The sequence below is a fragment of the Pithys albifrons genome, chromosome 6 (assembly GCF_047495875.1).
Source record: "Pithys albifrons albifrons isolate INPA30051 chromosome 6, PitAlb_v1, whole genome shotgun sequence".
Taxonomy (NCBI): Eukaryota; Metazoa; Chordata; class Aves; order Passeriformes; family Thamnophilidae; genus Pithys; species Pithys albifrons.
Window position 1 is genome coordinate 55949080 of NC_092463.1, and position 14015 is coordinate 55963094.

At 42.4% G+C, this 14015-nt stretch overlaps 1 protein-coding gene across 1 annotated transcript in view; it reads left to right on the forward strand.

Annotated features, from left to right (window-relative positions):
• Positions 1-36: 36 nt before the first annotated feature.
• Positions 37-14015, forward strand: part of PARVA (parvin alpha) — a 67202-nt gene continuing 53223 nt past the window's right edge. Inside the window, exon 1 of the mRNA XM_071558991.1 lies at positions 37-311. Within this exon, the coding sequence (XP_071415092.1) occupies positions 176-311 (136 nt within the window). The 5' untranslated portion in view covers positions 37-175. The remainder of the gene's footprint in view (positions 312-14015) is intronic.

Below are 14015 nucleotides of genomic sequence, written 5' to 3' on the forward strand. Positions count from 1 at the left end.
GGGAGGGCGGGCGAGAGGGAGGGAAGGAACGGGAGAGCCGGGAGAGCGAAGCAGGAGCTGCCTCAAATGCTTGAAATAATTCCGCTTCCGTTCAGAGCCGGGAACAGCCTCCCACGGCACCGGGGCCTCGGACCCGACTGCTCCGTCCCTGAGCGCCGGCGGCGGCTGGGCCAGCATGGCAAGCTCCCCGCAGAAGTCCCCTTCTTCCCCCAAGTCCCCCACCCCGAAATCCCCCCCATCCAGAAAGAAAGACGACTCCTTCCTGGGCAAGCTCGGCGGCACGCTGGCCAGGAGAAAAAAAGCCAAAGAAGGTAAGACAAATGCACAGGTTTCCACGTTTCCTGGGAGTTACCTTAATGGGGGGGGGGAGTGGGGAGGAGACAGGGGGAGAGGAAAAGGCTCTGGGGAGCGGGAGGAAGGGGCTGGCGGGGAAGGACGCGCCGGGTGGGGTGGGCAGGCGAGGGAGGAGCCGCCTCGGCCCCGCCGCTCCGCAGGCACAGCGAGGGGGCCGCGCCCGGGTCCCTGTGCGGGGGCAGCTCCCGGGGCCGCTCCGGGGTCCCTGTGCGGGGGCAGCTCCCGGGGCCGCTCCGGCGTCCCTGTGCGGAGTCTCTGTGCGGGGGCAGCTCCCGGGGTCTCTCTGAGGGATCTCTGTGCGGGAGCAGCTCCCGGGGGCGCTCCCGGGGTCCCTGTGCGGGGGCTTCTCCCGGGACCACTCTCGAGGGTTCCTGTGCGGAGATGCACATGGGGTCAGTGTGCGGGGTGTTCTTCTGGTCTTTGCGGGGAGCCTTGGAGCTCGGCCGGGGAGCGGTGCCCGGTGCGCGGTGCCCGGCCGGGGAAGGATCGCTCCCGCAGTCGGGCTGGGCCCGCGGCTTGACCGTGGGCAGGGTCTGCCGCCGCAGGTGTGGTGCAGACACCCAAAAACTTGGTGCTGAGTTCCTCTGGTTCAGAATGTGCAGTGTCGGTGCGCGGTGTGGTCGGCACACGTCGCCCTGCGCAATGCACGCAGCTGATTTAATGTTCATAGCAGCAGTCTTGCTCAGAGGCTTGAAACATAATTATCCTTGGGCTGCGCAAAAAATCCTTCGCCTCAGGACAGCGGACCTTTGCAGAACGCCGAATGTGTAGAACAGTCTGGTTCTTTGTCCATGCATCTGAATTAATACCCACCCCCTACTGAATTTGCCTACTTGAAATCCCATGAGACAGAGAATTGGAATTTAACCTCACTCACCCGTCGTTTTCACAGCTGATGTTAATTTAAATGTGATGCAAAGAGAGCCAAAGTAACAGCCACTTAAAACAGTTTTTCAAGCAACATCTGTTGCTTCCAAGTGTGAAGAAAGGTACTACACTCGGTCTACCCTTGCTGCTTCTGTGCTCATGGGCCATGGAAGGAGGCACAGGGTTTCAGACCAGCACCAAGTGCTGCAGCCAGCGATGATTCAACTTTGGGAGTACAGCCCCTCATTCTGTAGCTATCACATCATCTTTCTGTGATGCATGGTCTTGCTTTTCAATTAAAACCCGTGTTGCACAACTGTGCTCGTGTTATTTGGCTTTTTCTGGTCATTTCAGATGGCGCAGAAGTTGATGAAATAATAAAGAATGACAAACTTTATTCGTTTTTTACACTTTTTTTACCTTATTCTATTAGAGTATTTGTGACTTGGCAGCACTGAACTAGCAACAGTCTTCCTTGATGAGTCCATATTGTAGGTATGTGTAGAGAACTTTAAGTTAGCCTATTGTAGAAGATCTGGTATAACCATTTTATTGGGTTTTTTGGGTTTTTCCTCAGTGACAGATGTTTGAAGTCAGAAGTCTCCAGCAGACTGTTAGAGGCAGCAGTTACTTTTACCCCAATCTTGTAATCTTACAAATGGATGTATGCTGTGAACTCATATTTCTTCTTGTTATTTGTTGCCATTTCGTTATCATTGTTTACCCTTCTGAAATTTTGGAACCGCATTAGTATTGTTCTTTTGTGTTTCCCAATTTTCTAAAGTCTAATTAAAAGCGATAGTGGTTTGCAGAGTTGTGGGGGTTTTTTTGACTTTGTAAGGAGTTTGTTATTTGCTGATGGACGAAAAAGTATTGTATTAAATTCACCTTAACATCCTTCTGACTTCTGCATGTGTTTGTGACATTCTCTGATGGAAGCACATACAGAGGTGAGGTTGATAGTATGTTATGGTATCTTTTTTGTTTGTTTATTTGTTGGGTTTAGCAGATTCAAACCTTACTGTGAAGTCTGTCCTCTTCATGCTTCTTAATCTTTACTCCACTAGAAATAAATATGGGCTTGCAAACCATTAATGAGTCACCTTGTTTCTGCCAGGCTGTAACACGCACATAGACACATGGGTTGCATCTGAAGTTGCTGCCAGTTTTTAGGGCTCTAAATGTATTTCCCACCTAACTAGGAACTTCATATTAGAGGGCAGATTGCTTGTTGATCTAAGATCTCTTCTTTGAGGCTTTTCCTGCTTTTGTAGAGCTATGGCAGAGATGGGTCTCAGTGCACATGGTTATTCAACTATTTACACACATAATATATTAGAGAATGCTGAAATATTATAGGTATTTAAGACAAAAAAATTGGTTTTTTCCTACTGGCCATATTTAGACCTTCAACTTTAGTAAAGTAGAATGAAGTACTCTTAGATGGCATCTTTACTCTTTTTTGCATTTTTTTTTTTGTGAAACATCATTGTCTGGATGTTCTGTATTCCCTAATCCAGTTTGTTTGTCTGATATCTGCATCTACCCTGTTTTGCTGGCAATGTTGATCTCTAATCTTGTAAGGTCTCTAAATAAAATGGACTGTTAGTAACTCTTTAGAAATAATGCTGTGGGGGTTTTTGCTGCATAGGGTATTCATTTTCCCTTTCACCTACCTAGTCTTGTGCTTTGTGATTTTAATATTCCAGTAGAAAAAAAACCCAGTAAATTTTGGATTTCGTCTATGTCAGCAATTCTGATCATTCCAATTTATTATGTTTAATCCATGGGCAGTAGGATCAGTGCTTTTTTTGATGAATGTAGACTATGCAGAAGATACCTCTGTCATCCCAGTCTCCTGATAACTGGGTTAAAGCTCTGGCTAGAGCTACTATGGCATTTTTTCCAACCTGCACACCCTTAGGGGCTACCAAGGCACTGCTGCACACACAATTCTGTTTTCCTTCTCCTTGTTAAACCAGACCATACTCAGGGTGCAAACCTGAAATCAAACACTCGGGATCATACCTGGGTCTCAAACAGCTTAGTGACAGGTCAAGAAACTCTGGACTCTGCCTTGCTTACGATAAATGAGGGACAACTGCAAATTTCCCTGTCCTTGAGTCAGCGTAAGTTCTGCTTTTACACAGAGGGTTTGCTCCAGTATTTTGCTGCAAGGCCTAAGAATTGGTGGGTTTGAATAATGCAAAACTGTTTTCTCTCTTGTAGGGCATGTGCTAATTAATCCTTAGTATTATCTGTTCTGTATATGTAGGTAACTGTTGTAGATGATACATGATTACACACGTATGAGTTTTCACTTTCTCATCAACAGGCATTTTGATCATTGTCAAAATGGTATTCTTATATATTGCAGCAACAGAGACACTGCCAAAATGCTCCACCAAATGAAAATCCACTAGGATCTGAAATGACAGTGTAATGAAGAGTAATGCAGATTATTTATGAAGACTCAAGTCTATTTAGTTTTTGCTACATCTAACATAGTTAATAATACAATAAAAATGAGTTTCTGTAATAACATTAATTTATGTGTACAAATATATAAAAAAATACATAGCAAGCCTTTCCTTATAAACTTCAAAGTTCTTGGCAATGGTAATTAATCCACCAGTGACAGAGATGAGTAGTCTAGACAAGTGAAATGAATTCTCTAATGTGACAGCACAAGTTGTTGACCCAAACAAAGATAGTAACCCAAGATACGGTTAGTTATCACATGTGATGTAAGCAGGGATTAGTCATACCCTGAGACATATGTTAATACAGAAAATACATTGCTATTAAATACTAGAGAGTATTTGATACAATCTGGAATTTGGAGCTCAAATTTTTTTATATTGTTTTCTGTCATATTGGCTTTTATGTGGTTTTCATTTACAATATGAAGAATGACAACATTGCACTTTAGTCTTTCCTGGGAGAGCATGTACAGCTGCATCTTTACATGGTGTATATATTCTCCTATGGTAGCAAAAATTAGTAATTATTAAGTATGTTTGGAAAGAATTAAATTAGCTTTTTATCTAATGAGACAATGGTGGGATAATACTAGAATATTTGATGACCTGTTTGCAAACTGAACTGAAGTATGCAAAAACTATTTGTAGTTTTTAGTGAGGTTCCATCCCTTTCATTCCTGAAAGGCATTGAAAAGCTAAGCCACCCCATATAAGCTACTGAAGGATCCCAGTCTTTACCTATCAGGAGTTCAGATGCATGGTGGAGCTCATCATATTAGCAGAAACAAACAAAAAATTAATTTTTGTAAGCTTCTTGTAGAAGTCTGCATTGTGGACTAAATATATATTTTTAAACAAGTGCAAGAAGAGAACAGAATGGCCTCTTTTTTTTAGATGTGTGGTGGGGGTTGTGTTCTTTTATGAATTTTTCATGGTGGGTTTAGTAAGGTCATGTGTGATTGCCCTACTTGAATTTTCCTGGCCTGGCTATTACAGACACAGAAAATTCCCTCCCCCTAATAACTTACCTTAGTGGAGAGTCTAAAAGAATTGGCCCCTGACACGCTAATAAATCTGTGACACATTTGGGAAGGGAGAGTGAAGTTCCAAATTGCTTAAATTGCATAGGAACAGATGGGAAACAGGCAGCTTGAACCCCAGAATTTGGTAGGGAGCAATTGTATGGGCTCAGTCAGTTTTCCAATTGATATGACATCAATTTCAGTAATTTGACTGCTCTTCTGCCTAGTTTATTTGGTGTTGATGGGCAGGAGAAGGAATGAATTTTCTGCTACCTTCCACTTAGGATACTTCATCTTTTTGTGTTGCATGTCTTGTTTTGATTTAATGTTGGTGTGCGAGGTCACAGTAGGCAGTATCCTCTGTATGCCTAAGGGAAGAGTATGTTAACAGGGTAAACTATTGTAGATTCTGGTAGTTTTTGATAATAACCTTAAATTTCTTAATCTTTATTTTGTTGCTCTCATGCATTCTATGGAATAATTATGAAACCAGAACAGTCTACAAATTAAGAGTAAGTGTGGGGTGATGAAAGCTCTTCAGGTGTTTCAAGTGAAATATTTGTCTTTCTGGAATCTGTGAGGAAAATACCTTACCGTGTGACTCACTGACAGAGAAATCAATCATACCTTGGTCTTGCTGTGGGTATTTTACTATGAAAGAAATGTATTCCTTGGTACGCAAGAAATGTTCTGCTGTATTTTAATTGATATGCTTGAATAATTTTCTTTGGGTCTGTTTCTGCAACTTATGTTTTTAGTAACGCACTCCTAGTGCAAATTACTAGGGTTTTTTTAGTAGGTTTTTGTGCTTCTCTGTTTCTCGTGTGAGAGATTCTAGGTTAGCTGAAATGCTTTCCTGGCTTTTTCTTATCTTCTGTCTCACCTGATGCTGTATTTAAAATTAGGATGAAGCTGGAAGAAGAACTGATCTATGTCCTACCTTTTATTTGCTAATGTGTAGAGTGAAGGATGAAAGTGGACCACTGAATGCTAATTTCTTATTGGTGCTTCAAAGATGGCATATAGTGACTTCTGTGGAAAGGAAATGGCATGAGAAAGTTGCCACTCTTATATCAATACTTTTGTATTGCTGTCTTTCACTGCAGCATATCAGTGCATCAACCCTAGGCCTTCTTGTGCCATTGGAATAGCTGAACAGCTGTTTTTTCTGACATAATGCATTTTACTGCCAACCTTACTATGCAGCAACTGAAATGTGCTCATAATATTTTCCCTGTATAGTGTGTTACATATTTCCACGTCCCTGGTGTACTACCACAGGTGCCTTACAGACAGCTGCAGAGCTGATGCTGGACAAAACCAGTTAGCATCACCACTGAAATAATTACTGCCTTGGAGCAAGTTCTGTTAAGTAGATAAAGTACTTCAGTGGAAGGAGCATGGAAAGCTAAAAGGAAAAATAGAGGGAAGATCTACTTGCTTTGTGTGTAGTTTCATTGCTGTGAGCCTTCTGAGCACATCTACAGTGCATGAGAGTAAGAGAAACCACTAAAAAGGACAGCATTGGGGTTTTGTTTTCATCCGTTGAGTCCGAATTGTCAGGGGATGTCTGGGGAGGCCTCTGTGCTCTGCCTGTTGAAGGGATTCTCAGTAGAAAGGCAGATAATTGCCTCTGAAGTGCTGCTGTCAGCGTGGATGAACAGCACGAATAGCCAACTGTTGCTTGGGCTCTGGTGGCAATCGCCCTCCAGATGCAGCTTCAGACACGTATGGAAATGACAGCTCCGACGTGCCTGAAGCTGTTTGTCATCTGTCAGGCTGTGCTGTGCCAGGTCTGTGCAGGTGAAGGAGTAACTGCTGTAGCCTTTGATAGCTTTGGGGTCTGTCCCACTCTTGCCTTCCTGCCTCTGCCTCCTCTTGCCACAAGTGCTGCTCTGTGCAATAAACAGAAACCAGTCAGTGCTCTTAGCTGTTATCTGTAGGACACTGTTAAGCACCTATTACTGTTTATATGTGGCTGAATCAAGGGCCAGGTCTGATAGGGCAGGCAGTATACCTTCATAGTGCCAAGAGCCCCTGCATGCAATAATTTGCAACTGACAGCTCTTCATCTATGTATCTTGCATATTTTTCTGGCTTTTTCCTCCTGTAATCTGCATTTTAACATTATTTCTGGCATTTCAGTTTTGCTAGTACTCATGACCTCATTCTGAACTTTTGTCTAGTGCATTTTCTCTTTGGGTTTGTTTTTTTGGGGGGAGGGGTGGTGTTTGGGCCTTTTTTAATTGGCTTTTGTTAGTTCAGAGAAAGATATGAAAATATTACAAATGCATTTCTGAATGTCAAAAGTCACAGATAATCCTAAAATTACTCAAAAATATTAATTGTTTCAGCCAAATATTCGTGTAGGGCCCAGTTCAGTTAGGCTTGGTCCATGTGTTTCATCTGCAACAATCAAACCTGTAGGGACATGAGTCCCAGATGCCAACCTTTTTGCCAGACAGGTTATTGAGTCTGTATCCAGAGTTATCCTGTCCTGACACAGCTGAATGTATCAGTGCCTGCTTTATGTGGAATGTCTCCTAGCGTGTGTGAAGGGGTTAGATTACATGGGATTGTAAAACATTGGATACATAAACTGCACTGACAGCGTTGAGATTAATACAGAGCAAGCAGTGCCCATCTCTTGTGTGCCAGAGGGAAGGCAAAGGGGTGTGGTTGTGTCTCAATGGAGGCAGGAGGGACCCATGTACACAGTAGGGGATGTGCTTGAAGAGTACACAGAGCCAGGCTCTCCTGCCTCTTCCCACAAGAGCACCTGCAATTGTTAAATACCTACAGATGGTATGGAACTCACTTTAGTGACACAGAATTTTTTAATTTGTTTTTTTACTCTGTGCATGATTAATTTTTGAAACATATTGCTATGGGATGTTTTGGATGCCAGAAATATCTTCTAAAAGGGGTGAGGGGCTAAAAGTGGTTCTGGCTGGTTTTTAGATGGAAAAATGCTCCAATGTCTGCAGTGGCTCACTTGTGAATCAAGTAGACCATCACAGACAGTTCATGCTCAGAAATCTTTAAATACATGTTAGAAAATCCATGACTGTTAGGAAGCTTATGCTGAATTCTGTTGGTTTGCTTTTTCCTGTTTGTTGTAAAGAAGGCGTTTCTGCCCAGGGACCAGGACTTTGGGCTTTGATGTCCTGTTCTGACCCAATACAGCCACAAATTAAGTTGTTCTCTGCACGAGGGCATAGAGCCACTGAACTCTGCATTTGACTTCTGAAAGCAGCCTAAATTATGTGGGCAAGTCAGCTGCTACAGAAGTATGCCTCTTATTTCCTGTGTTTTTCCCTTTTAAACAATTTCTTCATCTGAGTCCAGGGGTTTTATACAGGCTAAAACTAAACAGGGACAGAATGGGTTAAAGGAAGGAAGGTGGTGAAGGGGAGTAGAGAAGCAGAGCAAGGGGTCTGGCTGCAGAAAGCAGCTGCTCTCTGGGCTGCTGCTGGGCTGGGAGGAGGGACAGGGCTGGAGGACAGGGTCAGGGAGGATGTCTGATAGTGGGTCTGTGTCTGTCCCTTCCTCTCCTCTCTCCAGCAGCAGCTGCCCTCCCCTCTGCTTGCACTGCCTGGGGCTCAGTGGGCACTGCTGAACTCTTTTGGGTGCTGTGAGCAAACATGGTTGAGGGTGCTTGGTGGTTTGGCAGAGCTTGTTGCCACCGCAGCTGTTCCCCATCTATGGGGAAGAGGTGATGGCCACAAGCTGCCAGCTGGACTGTGCTGTCCTAGAGACAGCTTGGGTTGCAGGATTACTGAATAGTTACAGTTGGAACGGACTCCTGGAGATTATCTGAAGATGGAAGTGTCTAATGGTTCATGTGTCTGATGGTTCAGGATCAAAACTGAGGGAAGGTGGACTGGTCTCACCCATGAAGGCCATACCTTTGAATGGCCAGGCATGATGAAGGCACAGTGACAGCATACTCTGTCAGTTCTTCTCTGTATCTGCTGTACTTGGCTAGATGCATAGCAATTATCTAGATGAAAGATAAAAAAGATTAAAGTGGTGGCGTAAAATCAGCATTGAACAAATGGTTGAAGAGGCTCCAGTGCTTCCAGATTATAGGACAGAGCCATGGAAAAGAAAATAACAAAACCAGCTAGAGATCAGCTCAGACTGATGTATCTTTATTTTGGTGTTAATTTTTTATTTACATCTCCAGATTTAAAATATGCTTTTTCTTATATCAGACTCATGAAAACACGTATTCAATTTGCAAGGTGAAGGTGGATATAGCCTAGAGAAGTTGTAGAAGACAGTAAATATGAAATTCTCATTTTCATCCTCAGTGAAGTGAATGTGCTGTCAAGTGAATCTGTAGTTTTAGAACTCTGATGTTTTCTGTAGTATTTATGGGTATCTGCTCCAAAAATAAGAGAACACCAAGAGACCAAGACTGACCAAGAGAAAAGTTCTCACTGGATTTCATTACTGTTAGTGGGGTTCTACATCCTCTGAAACCCCTCATCTTAAAGGCAGCTTCTTGAAAGTACAGGTCTGTGTTTTTGGGAATCATTCTTGGGCAGAATCTCTGGGATGTATCCTAGTTTTGACTTTCTTGCCTTCCACAGCCATTAAACAATGCATTCCCTGCAGGCCACATAGTTTAGTACTGGGCTCTCTGCCTTTCTCACGGAGATTAAGGACAGTCCAGTTCTTCTGTTACTTTACTGTATCTAAGTGTTTCCTTGTAACTTAATCCATAGAGTTCTACAGTCTTTTTCAGCAAAATGCTGATGTTGCTGAAGGTAAAATCAGAAATTATAAGGGCACAGTTCTTTGTGAAGCAAAACATTAGAAAAGCAGTGGTTGAAGTGTACCTAAAATTTTCTTGCTTTTCTGTCTACTGCTTCTGTCCTCCTTCTTTTCCTCCCCACACCAGTTCCTATTAAAATATCATTGTTGTTGACTTGTATCCTTAATGATAAGCTATTTTATTAGCTAAAATGCAGTCAAAACCAAGAGGAGATGACCTTTGAAAGGAAAGTTAACACTGCACTTGGGGCGGTCAGTGCTGTGCTGGAAGCCGCGTGATGATGCCATTTTGCGAGAGAGGATGAGCTGGAAGGCAGGATATTTTTCAGTGCTTCACATTTTCAGTTGTAGCTCTTCCAGAGGCAAGGCTGGGGTGGGGCTGGAGGCTTAGCTTGCTTCCTATGTGTTCTGCGTGCCTTCTCCAGATCATAGTAGTTCCTGTGCTGCTTTTGAGTGTATAGCTGTTTTCAGAGCACTGAGTAGCAAGGCACTCAGAGCCTTGCTCTTTATATATTTCAACATACATTTTCTGCTTGGTGTGCTAATACTTATTAATAGATAACATTATTTGGTTTGAATCCCCTTGTCCCTGTTGGAACTGGGTTTATATTGATGCACCAGTGAGTTAATTCACTTTGGTGACCAGACTAAAATACAAACAAAAAATGTCTTGAACTAAAAGCAAAATCAGATCAACAGCCTTATGTGAATCCTTAGCCTACTCTGCAACTACCCTTCACAAGCTGTGCTCAGGCCAGAGAAAACCAAAGGCCAGACAAAATCAGGGATGTGGCTGATAAAGAGTGAGTTGTATTGGCAGAGTTCTATTAGCAAGATTAATCGCCATCTGTTCACCCAAATCCTGCACCTGGCTCTAGACTGTGCCACTGTTCAACCAAGCAATGATCTTACTCAAAATACTAAAGAATTGCAGGGTTAAGCAACACGACTCTACAGTGTCCCAAATGTTCTGTGAAATAATTGTCCCTGTGAAATAATTGCACGTGGTACTGTGAAATGTTCTTGTCCTATGTGTGGATTTAATACAAAATTAAAGAGACCACATTGGTTGTGAGACGACAAAACTGCTTTTATTTTAATGTTTACACTTCTTTCTGATGTCTTATTGATGTTTGCATTAAGTGGCACATAGTGTGCCATGGTTGACAATATGTTACTTTTTCCTAGATAATTATTTTTGCAAAGAAAAACACCTGGAATATATATTTCTGTGCGTCATTTGTGGTAGTTGTAAACATGGTTAAGTACTTCTGGCTTCTCTGATACCAGTTTAGCATAGAGCTGATCCTGTTCTTTGCCCTTCCTTGGGAGTGATACAGTAGTCTGTGGCAGTGACCCAGTAATGGGTGAGATTAGCCTTTATTCATAGTGAAACCTCTGAAATCCCACTTGGAAAAGGGAACTTTAGTCAGGGTGGTAGGAGAGGGGGTGCAGCAATTGTCAGTGACCACTGCTCCCCCTCAAAAGCTCTGAGCAGAGACTGAAGGGTGTGGTACAGTGAGAAGCAGTTAACTGCTCATCTCCAGACCAACAATAATTGCCAAGAGATGAAAATACATTCTTATACTTCAAAAGCTTTGAAAGAATCAAAAATCCTAAATTATGTCTATCATAATTTCCTCAGTGTTTCTTTAGCTTAGGGTTCATAATTTTTTAATGGAATGCGTGTTCCCAAGAAGAAAAAGTCCGTCACCACATCAATGGTATTTGTACTGAAGACTCATGTGGAACAAATCTCTTTGCCTGCCTTTGCATGCAGTAAGACAACTTTTAAGTGCTGTGATTGCTGCTGGCCTCTTGGCTTTGACTGCTGCAGCAGTGCACAAGCAGATAATTCAGGTGAAGTTAACTATGCTAGAAACAGGATTGAGAAAGGGAGCAGTGAAATAGTTGTTTGCACCCGTGCCTTTCTGCATTATCCTTTGGAAATATCAGCTTTTCCAACTAGCCACATTTCTTTGGTCATTTTTATACAGTGCTCTCCTGTGTTCCTATCTATTAAAAATACCTAAAGCTCTGTGTTACCAGCAATATTCAGTAGGTGGACTTCAACATAGCCCTTTTCAGATGGTCTGCAGGTAATGATTACTGGCTTCTTTTCTGCTAAGATTTTTAGCACTCCAGCTACTCAGTAGTGCAGAGTTAAAAATTAAGGTGCTTCCCATAGGCTGTCCGTGGGCTTTCTGGCCTGGCTCCTAAGATATACATGTTAAAGTGTCAGTGCTGTCCTGCCAATTGTACCTGCACTTCTTTAGCTCACAATTCATTGTTTCTTTGGAATTAGAGATAGTACAAGACTTGGGTGTTAGGTGATCATAGGGCTAAGGCTGCCCACGTTCCTGGCTCAGAAAACAGACAGGTGTCATACTCGGCAAACAGCTGGGCGGGATGCAGGCAGCCCAGAGAGCACGTGTGCCATCAGGGTGGGTAAGGTCAGAATTTCCCAGGCAAGAATATCTAAGTTGCTGTGCCCTACTTATCCAAGTCTGAGCTGGACTAATGAAAGGGAGAGTTTAGACAGAGAAGTACTTTGGGTACATTTAGTGGAAGAAGAGATGTTTTCTTTTGTATCTGCACAGGTGGTCCTTTTGAAGCAAGCCAAAATAAGCTTCCTCACCTGGGTAACAGCCTGAATAGGTTGGCAGGGTGTGAATCCATTTTCAACATGTGTAAAGAAAAGCATAACAGTTTGCCAGTGTATAAGCTTTAATTTATTTTTTCTTAACAACTTTTTTCTTTGGCCATTGAATTAGGCTGAGGCCTAATAATTTTTTTTCTTTTAACCGTAGGCGGTTCTAAAGCAGCAAACTATTAATAGTGAAATATTGGTTTAGAAGAACACTAATGCACAGGAGATTCTAGAGCAAACGAGGCAATGCTGTCAATGGTTCAGATTGTTCTTAATTACAATAATGGCATTATAGGAGCTGCAGTTGCTGTCAGGCACAAAAGAAGATAATGATAATGTCAGAGTGCTCAGAGTAAATGCAGTATAATGTATTGCAGTGCTGAATTCAAAAGATGATATGCCTAACTTGTCGTCAGAGTGCATGAAGAAGAAGAATGGTAAAAGGTCAGAACACTTTTTCTCAGGATTTTGGGGTTTGTGGTTTTGGTTTTTGTGCTTTTTTCTTGTGGCCTATGCTTTCAGGCTTAAGAAGAAATGTCAGGTCTCATGTGTTTAAATGATGCGTATTAATGTTATTAGAAGGTGTGATCACATCTGTCCTTCCCACTTGGAATAAAGAAAATCACTCTTGCTTTGAGAAGGAAGGAAGTATCTATTGGTTCAGTAGCCTCATACCCTCAACACAAATGATACTGATTCTCTTAAAATAAAAGGACATGAATATGGTAGATTTTGTCCCAGGTCAGAATTTTCCCCAGTAGCCTCTGGAATTTTGTCCAGATCTATTTGATGCATGTGATCCCTATTTTATAATAAGACCCCGAAAAATCAACCCTGAATTTTGGGCATGTTTCAAAGCTGGACTTGAATTTTATGGCTAGAGGCCAATCTCAGCTGCAACACTTCTAAACGTTTTTAAGGCCATATGCTGTGCAGTCAATTCATTACTGGAGAGGAAGAGACTTTTTTGTTTTACTGCAAAGTAAAACATGCAGCAAGAGACTTGTGGTCTCGGATTGTTGCCTCTGCTTTTTTATAATTCTCAGTCATAGGTAGGAACAGATATTAACTGTAAAATAGTCGTGGTGTTCCTCATTGTACCACGAGTGTTCCAAGTGATTTGGTGTCTTGCATAAGTCCTAAAACCTCATTGCAGTGGTGGGTTGGATTGAAAAAAAAATCAGCATCCAGTTGATTATTTTGTTCATTTTTAACTGACTTGAAACAGTTACTCAGAAATGAAACGATTTATGTAGAATCCTAGTAAGTGTTTTTTGGGAATTGTTATCTCATACAGAGAATGCCAGCATGTATTCTTCGCGATGGGACCGCAGGGTGCAGGTGCTCTGTAGGGCACAAGGTGGCTCCAGCTCACGAGGAAAACTGGCGTGAGCGGAGGAGTGCCAGGAAAGAGTTCGGAGGAATCAGCCAGTGGTGTGCCAGAATGGAGCTCGCTGTATTGCAGGGCTGCTGTTTTGAATATGGACTGAACCTTAATGGCCTTTAGAAGAAAACCCTGTCTAGCCTTAGAATCGGACCAGTAAATTTAGGTTGCGTTGTGTGCCTTGTGTTTTGTTTTAGAGGGAGTTCCCCCAGTGGATTTTATCAGACATTCTGAGTTAAGTTGCTTTTGTCCAAGTAAATAACAGCTCTGTTGAGAACAGCATTCCTAGGGTAAGCTATGGAAATAAACAGAGTGTGTGTGTACAGTAAGAACACAAATGTAAAGGAAGCTGGGCACAGGATAAAAAACGGAGATTGGAAGGTTCATGAGAAAGGTTTGGGGTTTTTTATCAAGCAGGTCTTTAAAATTTAATAGAGATAGAGGAGAGAACAGAGTAAGTTGATAAGAAAATC